The 9,263-nt window shown below is 43.2% G+C and overlaps 1 protein-coding gene across 5 annotated transcripts in view; it reads left to right on the plus strand.

Moving 5' to 3' along the window:
* FNTB (farnesyltransferase, CAAX box, beta) overlaps positions 1 to 9,263 on the plus strand; it is an 85,560-nt gene that overhangs the window by 15,085 nt on the left and 61,212 nt on the right. For all 5 annotated transcript variants that reach the window (XR_003795761.1, XR_003795762.1, XM_029236571.1 and 2 more), the window contains exon 2: positions 6,544 to 6,608. Coding sequence is in view for 3 of the 5 variants with exons in the window: in XM_029236571.1 (XP_029092404.1) it covers positions 6,544 to 6,608 (65 nt within the window). In the remaining 2 variants the exon portion in view is untranslated. The remainder of the gene's footprint in view (positions 1 to 6,543; positions 6,609 to 9,263) is intronic.

A 9,263-nucleotide genomic window follows, 5' to 3' on the forward strand; every position in this document is an offset into this window, starting at 1 on the left:
ATTAACAGTTCTGTCCTGGATCTGCTGTTGCATGTGCACAAGCAACAGGATTGACCTACCGGTCAAAAATGAGCAGACATTGGCAGAGCGTCCTCCCCAGTATACCTGGCTCGCAGCATCACAAGGGCCTCTTTAGGACCAAAACCTAACTCTCAGCATTCTTACCTTATCACCATCCCTTCGTGGTTGCCAGCTGAAACCATGCACCTCAGATTGGGCCTTGAACCCACGTGGCGGGACTCGAACCCGGCCAAAAACCTGATTGGGACTTGAACCCACGAGGCTGGGACTTGAACCTGGCCAAAACCCACAGTCTTCCAACTGAGATCACACACCTGGTTTTAGGACTTAATGAAGCTCAGGTTCTTGATGTCTCATCGCAGAGAGAATTCAGTGAGAGACAAAGTGATAGATAAGAAGTGGCTTTAGGGACTTCCCTGGTGGTGCAGTGGTTAAGGATCCACCTGCCAATGTAGGAGACACAGGTTCAATGCCTGGTCCGGGAGGATCCCATATGCCATGGAGCAACTAAGCCTGTGTGCCACAACTACTGAGCCTGCGCTCTAGGGCCCGCGAGCCACCGCTACAGAGCCCGCGTGCCACAACTACTGCAGCCCGCGTGCCTAGAGCCTGTGCTCCGTGACAAAGAGAAGCTACCGCAATGAGAAGCCTGCACACCGTAACAAAGAGTAGCCCCCTGCTTACCACAACTAGAGAAAGCCCCGGGCACAGCAACAAAGACCCAAAGCAGCCAAAACGTAATAAATAAATAAATTTATTTAAAAAAAAAAAAAGAAGTCGATTTATTTAGAGAGAAACACACTCCACAGACAGAGTGTGGACCATCTCAGAAGGTGAGAAAGGCACCAGGGTAAGGGGTTGTCAGTTTTTATAGGGTTGGGTAATTTCATAGGCTAATGAGTGGCAGGAGTATTTCCGCTCTTTTGGGAAGGGGCGGGGATTTCCAGGAATTGGGCCACCGCCCACTTTTTTTTTTTTAAAGAAGATGTTGGGGGTAGGAGTTTATTAATTAATTAATTTATTTTTGCTGTGTTGCATCTTCTTTTCTGTGCGAGGGCTTTCTCTAGTTGTGGCAAGCGAGGGCCACTCTTCATCGCGGTGCGCGGGCCTCTCACTATCGCGGCCTCTCTTGTTGCGGAGCACAGGCTCCAGACGCACAGGCTCAGTAGTTGTGGCTCACGGGACAAGTTGCTCCGTGGCATGTGGGATCCTCCCAGACCAGGGCTCAAACCCGTGTCCCCTGCATTAGCAGACAGATTCTCAACCACTGCGCCACCAGGGAAGCCCCACCGCCCACTTTTTGATCCTTATGGTCAGTCTTAGAACTGTCTTGGTGCCTGTGGGTGTGTCATTTAGCTTCCTGATGTGTTACAATGAGTGTATACTGAGACTCAAGGTCTAGTGAAAGTTGACTTGTCTGCCATCTTGGACCCATTTGGTTCTAATCAGTTTATGTCATGTCCTCGGGCTATGTCATTCTTTCATGGATAGTGCCCTGCCCCCTTCCCTCCTGTTTCACAATGATGGACACAACTTTTCCTTTGGGTGTGTGTGTGTGTGTGTATGTTTATATGTGCGTGTATGTACACATGTGTATATATGTATATGACTGGTTTTTTTTCCCCAGATCTTTGAAAGTAAGATGAAGATATTATGACACTTTACCCCTAAATAATAAAGCATGCGTCTCTTAAGAATAATGTTCTTCTACATCAGGGCTATAATATCACACCTAAGAAAATTAAAAGTAATTGTATTATATCATCTAATAGCCAATTTATTTTTATTTTTTATGTTTTATTTATTTTTTTGTTTTGTTTTGTTTTTGGCCAAGCCATGTGGCTTGTGATATCTTAGTTCCCTGACCAGGGATTGAACTCTGGCCCTCGGCAGTGAAAGCACGGAGTCCTAACCACTGCACCACCAGGGAATTCCCTCCAATTTATTTTTAAATTTCCCCAATTGTCTCAAGATTCTTTTAATATCTTTTTGGTGTGTGTTTTGAATCAGGAGCCAATCAAGGGTCCTTTATTTCAGGCTGTTTAAAATTTTTGAAGAGCTAATCCCTTGGGACTGAATTTTTTGGTTACTAGTCCTGATGGCATTTCTTATAACATTTCATGTAGCAATGTTTCTGAAACCTAACAGATGCTTTAGGATGTCATCCTCTTCCCAAGAGAGCCATATCACTTTCATTAACATGGTCACAAACTGTGTGCTTTGTGCTCAAGGGAAATGAACCTATGGGCTTTTTGCTGTTTATGCAAGAGAAAATTATCTGCTATTGTAGGGCTGTTAATAACCCTTTGTATTGTACTCAGTTGATAGCTGCCTTGCTTGTGGGAGCTCTCATGCAGAAAAGAGAAATTAACTAAAATAGAAGAGTCCCTTCCTTCGGGATGGAAAGGAAACATGGAAATTCAAGATAAAATGAAAGGCCAGGGAAAGCAGACATGCTTTAGCATCCCTATGTTGAAGCCAATCCCTCCCTCCCTCCTTCCTTCCTTCCTTCCCTCCTTCCTTCCTTCCTTCCTTCCTTCCTTCCTTCCTCCCTTCCTTCCTTCCTCCCTTCTTTCCTTCCTTCCTCCCTCCCTCCCTCCCTCCCTCCCTCCCTCCATTCCTCCCTCCCTCCGTCCCTCCCTTCCTAATTCTGATTTGAGAGCTGTGTAGTGTTAGAGTTCTTCATGACTTAGGTAACTTTGTTTTTTAATAGTTACCCCCAGTTCTCCTATATTTAAAGTGAGAATTTCGATAAAATTTTAAAAAGGAATTTAACTATAGATCTTGCTTCATAGACATTATGCAATTGTTGTGACTGCTTCTCTTAATTCTGTCCCAAAGGCTAAATTTTTAATTCTCCTCATGTTTTGGAGGTCCCCAAGACCACTCCTAGGTTCACTGATTCACTACTAGTGTTACCTGAAAACTGGTTTGCCTCTTGGTGAGTGTTGAGCCAAAAGACACAATGGAGCCAAAGATCGGGAGAAGGAAGGATTTATTACTTGTAGCAAGTAAGAAGAACACTGGGGGTCTTTCCCAAAGCAGTGTCTCTCCCAACAGCAAAATTGGGGAAGTTTTAAGCTAAGGGCACATGCATATTCATGATGGGGCTTGGGTGGTCAACAGAGTCCAAGCTTTAGTTGATTGAAGTCAGAAGTTCAGAAAAGGTCAACATCATCAGCCCTTAGGTTCCAGTACATCTGGTGGTTGAGGCTTCAGGCTACTCTTTACCATTGAAAGAGAACTGGGAGCCTTTATACTAATATATTATCTTTGCTATTGTTATTTCTCTTGCTTGATAATAGTCAGCGTCTGCATTCTTTCTTCTCTTAAGATCATTGATTTCTAAGACCTATTAAAGGGCAAGCATTGTGGCCAGGCTTAGATCCCAGAATGGCTTAGGCCAAAATGGCCTCTCTTATGTCAAGAAAGCCATGACTGGTTTTCTTTCTCCGGGGCCCTCTACCTTATCTGCTTACACAAAGATTCAGAGAACTCAGCATATAGCTGTACTCATGGTTATGATTTATTACAACAACAGGCTACAGAACAAAATCAGCCAAGGGAAAAGGCTCATGGGGTGAAGTCTGCAGGAAGCGAGGCACAAGCTTCCAGGAGTTCTCTCCCAGTGGAGTCACAGGGGACGTGTTTAATTTCTCCAGCATTGAATTGTGACCACACATGCAGAGCTACCAGGGAAGCTCATTAGAGACTGGGTGCTCATGGTTTTTACTGGGGCTGGTCACATAGGCACCCTCTTTCTAGCATAATTCCAGACTCCCAGAAGGAAGATAGCTGTTCACCATAAACCACGTTGTTTATACAGTTTAGGCTCAGTGAGCCTCTCTTATCAGTTCTGGGAATGGTGAGAGCCCTCCCGAGATCCAGCCTCCCAGACTCCAGCCAGGGTCTACCTTTCAAGTAGGCCTTTCTAAGGATAGTAGTCTCAGGCCTGCTGTGTTAACTCTTTTGTATACAGCTAGCTTTCTTCCTTTCCTTCCACTATGCAAATCAGAACATTCAAAGAATGCTTACATCCTCCCAGTGACAAAATTACTACGATTTATATCACACTAGCAGACTGTATGTGGAGAAGGAGAGGCAAAAGAGGATGTTGCATATTTTGGGGATTACTTTCATTTTCTTATCCTCAGATGACTAGTTTTAAATTTCTATATTAATCCATTACTATTTGTCAAAAAAGATACAGGCTTATTGCTAGTATTATTTTAAAAGTTGTACTCTAAAAATCATACTTTGTGCTCTGAAGTGATCTTTTTCTATTAAAAAATACACTAGTTCCTAAAGACAACCCACAGAATGGGAATATGACAAGGAACTTGTATCTATTGATAGAATATATAAGGACGTATTACAATTCATTAATAAAAAGACAACCCACTTTAAAAAATGAACAAAGACCTGAATAGACATTTCTCCGAAGAATATCTACAAATGGCCAATAAGCCTGTAAAAAGATGCTCAACATCATTAGTCATCAGGGAAAGGCAATCAAAACTATAGTGAGGGCTTCCCTGGTGGCTCAGTGGTTAAGAATCCACCTGCCAATGCAGGGGACACAGGTTCGAGCCCTGGTCTGGGAAAATCCCACATGCCACGGAGCAGCTAAACCCATGTGCCACAACTACTGAGCCTGCACTCTGGAGCCCGCGAGCCACAACTACTGAGCCCATGTGCTGCAACTACTGAAGCCCACACACCTAGAGCCCATGTTCCGCAACAAGAGAAGCCACCACAGTGAGAAACCCGTGCACCGCAATGAAGAGTAGCCCCCGGTCGCTGCAGCTAGGGAGAAGCCCACACGCAGCAACGAAGACCCAACGCAGCCAAAAATAAATAAATAAAATAAATAAATTTATTTAAGAAAAAACAACTAGTGAGATACTACTTGACACACACTAGGATGGCTATGATCAGAAACATAGATAATAATGTGTAGCTGAGGATGTGAAGAAGAAATTGGAGCTCTCATATACTGCTGATGGGAATATAAAATGGTACAACTGCTCTGGAAAACAGTCTGGCAGTTCCTCAAATGATTAAACATAAAGTTATCATAATGATCCAGCGGTTCCACTCCTAGTGATACCGAAAACTCGACCTCTGTGCACTGGGGCTGAATCGAATCTTGGAGATAGAGTTTCGGGTGAAGTAGAAAGAATAGCTTTACTGCTTTGGCAGGCAAAGGGGGAAACAGCGCGCTCCTGCCCAGAAAAACTGTGTGTCCAAACCTGGTAGGCAAATATTTTTATTTCATGATCTTCCTGACATATGTTTCTCGTATTTTTTTTTTATCCTTTTCAACGTATAGCCAAGGAAGGCACGACTGAAAAATGCAGTCTGTGTTTCATTTAGGCTGGTGCTTTGTATTAGTCCCACATCAGTGTCTGGCATGGAGAAAGCATCGTGAGGGGTCTGGGAGAACTTTCTTACTTCTTCTGAGTCGAATTCTCACAGTGACTTCAGTCTGTTTTTTGAAGTATTATAAATTCTTGGCCAGGTAATCCCTGAAACTCATGTTCAAAGGCAAATACCAAACATATCCTAAAACCAAATATAGATGAATTTTAGATGGGCTGCCATTTTAGCTGACTCACATCACTGCTCCCCTCATTGTGATTTTTGGAAGCTTGTCAAAAGGACTGGAAGCTCTAACTCAGGTGTTTCAGAAAAAACTAATGCATTTTTGATATTTCCCAGAGAGGACATTATTATATATCTTGAAATCTCAGCAAGGACTTGCCTCACCACAAAGCAGGGATGGTCGTGAAGGTGAAATCCTGTATCCCGTTGACCAGCCCCCTCCTGCACTGCCGTACCCTTTCCTTACAGAAGCTGTGCTGTGTGACCACATCATGGTGTGATCTTCAGAGGAAACAGGTCATCTCATTCCTTTTGTGACCTAACTTTCCGAGATCCTTTGTTTTATGGGACTGTGGAGTCTGGTGTGTGACACAGGTCCAATGACAAGATGTGCAATTTCTTTGGTGTTTCCATGATTGATGTTCTTGTAAATCCCTTTGGGGATTTTAATACTGTTCAATCTATATTTAAACCATTAAATCTGACAATAAGAAGTAGGACCCTTGGCAGAAATTAATTGCATATTTGAGAATGGCCGGTTAACGAACACCTAAACAACTTCATAGAGCAGGCAAGAACAGGTCTTTCAAGCAAAAGGGGTCCATCTTCACCTGCTCCCTGAGTAACTGGTGACAGGGTGCCAAACTCCAGAATCGCCATTAGTTTGGATATCATGGATTAGTTTTCTGGAGAAGTCGGTTGTGATGCTAATGTGGTACAGGGCATTCTTTCTCTCTCTGTCCTTGTCCCAAGCCTGTCATCCTGCAGAGCCCCTGAATGCAGTCTTGTTATGCTGTGAGGTACAAAGTCACACCAAGGAACTCTAGCCGGTAGGCATTTGTGGCAGTAGGAACATAAAGTTGATAAAGGTCTCATCTGTATTTGTTTTCTCTCTCCCATCTCCTGCATCCTTACCAGGCAAAAGTAGAAGAAAAGATCCAAGAGGTCTTCAGTTCTTACAAGTTCAACCACCTTGTACCAAGGTAAGCTGTGGTTAAGTGTTTGAGGGGATCTGGGAAATACCATCTCCCATGGGAGCCTTTCTTCTTTCCTCCTTGAGCTTGTCCAACCTCAGGGGATGAGTCTGATGTGAGGCTGGTGTTCCCTGACCTTGTGGCTCCCTGGAGATGCTCCTGACCCCAGCTCCTGCCACTATTAGAATACTGTCTAGAGGAGCCGCTCACTTGAACTGAGCCATCAGGTGTTACATGGGGATGCCCTCAGGGCCTGAACTCTGAGCTCTGAAGGTAGAGAGAGGAAGTTCATGATCTTGAACCTTAGTTCTGACCTGCTGTGCTGGTGTTCAGAACTCTCAAGCTTTTCATATAACACTTTGAAACAGATGTAGAGTCCAGGGGGATGGCAAAGGATGGCTTCCTTTGATGTGTATTATGACTTGACTGGGAAAATGTGAGAAGTTTGAGCTTCTCCCAGCCTGGCCTTTACTGGTGACTGTGCAGCAGATTCCCAAGGGCGACATTTCAAGTGAGAAATAGAATGCCTTTTGTTTTCCTTGGTGCTTAGTAAGTTGAAGCCTTCTGAGCTCTTTGATGTCAGAAATTCCAAAAGGAGGATTATAAGCAGAAACTTATTAATTTGAACCTTCATTTTCTCTTTTTCTCCCCCAATTTTGTAATGTATCACACTAGAATTTCATAAGGTTATTTTATTTATTAGCATTTCTCTTCTAATCATAGATTGCTTCTCTGAAACTGTCCTGTGTTATCTTTCCTGATCAATAGTCCAAATTGTGTTTGGTCATTGTTTTATCTTAATGTTATAGCACTTTTCCTTGACAGTCTCTGGACGTAGTCTAGTTGGGCCGCTGGCTGATTCTCTCTGGATGGGAAGCTGAAGGGTCTGAGGTCCAGCCTGACCTCCTTTATCATGTCTCCCAATTTCCTGAGGCCTCCTAACACACTAACTCCTGGCAAGTCAGTCTCTGGGTACTTCTGCTTACTGGAGTATTACATATATTTCTAGCCTGAGTTAACTTTGTGTCTTTTTTTGCCACCATTCCATTTTGCCCTTATTTCCATGAGAAGAAATTTGGTTAAAATATTCTGATTAGCCAAGGCAGAAAACAGTTGGAAAAATGGAAAGACAGGTGGAAAAGTTCTCTTCATCTTTCTTCCCTAGAGCAGAAAAGGAAAGCATCAACTAACCAGAGGAGTCTTCTTCCAAACTGCTAACCTAAATTTCTACTTTAACTCGTAGCCCAGACCTCAATAAATGAATTATTGCTTTTGTCGTGAGCCACAGTTGGAGCTTAGCAAATGACACCATTTGTGTAAACAGCTTGGGGAGAAGGAGCTCTCTGCCCAGTACAGGCTGTTTCCCCAGAGGTGGTAGGACTTGGTGATGGTGAGGGGCATGGTGGCTTCAGGAGGGGTTTGTGGTTAGAGTTGCACCACGATGACTCACCTGATTGTGCTCTGAGTCACTGTGCCCTGTCTCCAGCTCTGTGGACACATATCCTCTGTATTTCCAAAGGGACCTTTGATCATTTGACGTTCCTTTTTCATCTACCATCAGAATAGAGCCCTTGGACTTTCCTTTTATTCTTACTGAGATGGGAGGGAGAATAGGAGGTTACAATCTGGGAAGAAGCTCTGTTTTGGGAGTGGTGGTAGAGGACAGTAAAGGAGTAAAATCCCCTGATTCATAGGTCTTAGGTCAGGTGTGGGTGGAAAACAAAAATGTTTCTGTTGGGTTTGTATCCTTTGTGGAAATAGAATATACCAGGGCTCTGGGTTTATGTCAGGAATCTGACATTTCCCATTTTGTCATTGTTGCCTATGAAAATGAGTGTTTTACAGGATGCTAATTAGCATCTTATGTCACGGCATGCTAATTAATATTAGAGATATTACACACTGTGGCCAAATGGCTGAGAATGTAAATCAACTTATCAACATAAGGCTGGAGCCAAACATCTTCACCATAGAATGAACTTCTGGGGTTTAAGAATAAATATGAAAATTTATCACCATTTTAAATTACTATCACAATTACAATATTTAACATTTTAGTAGTCAAATTTTAAAAGTCTAATATTATATTGCAGGAATGAAACTTCCTTGTTAGCTAAAGTGAATATTCAGATAGAGCAATTAATCTAGGTGACGTGGCTTGTTTGTGTTTCTGAGGTCATGCTGCTGATCAGATGTGGCAGAATCACACACACTCCCAGGATCACTGACCATGCCCAGGTCCAGGGATGCCAGGAATGATGCTGAGCGAGGCCTCCATGTATTCAGCCTTTCAGAGCCACTGCCAAATGGAAGATTGGGCTGAAGTTCAAGGCTGAAGCTGAATGTTGTTACATTCTACAGTTTATTCCGCATCCCAGAAATGGTTCTCCTTACTCTCAGACTGTGAAACATGCATTCTCCCCTGGAGTGAGGTGGGCCCTCCCAAGGAGCTTTTGGACCATGCATTGAACAGTTTTGTTTATCAGTATCCTGCTTTCCCATAAAAGTTAATTTTTCTTTCCCTGTGGTTAGTCATTCTCACAGTTTCACATGCTTATGAATTTACCCTTTTCCATGTATTATATTAGCTTTAGTAAGACACCTGAAATGCATAAACCACACACACACACACACACACACACACACACACACACACACACACAC

The sequence above is a fragment of the Monodon monoceros genome, unplaced genomic scaffold, assembly GCF_005190385.1.
Source record: "Monodon monoceros isolate NGI ecotype Baffin Bay Population unplaced genomic scaffold, NGI_Narwhal_1 Super_Scaffold_21, whole genome shotgun sequence".
In the NCBI taxonomy this organism is placed as follows: domain Eukaryota; kingdom Metazoa; phylum Chordata; class Mammalia; order Artiodactyla; family Monodontidae; genus Monodon; species Monodon monoceros.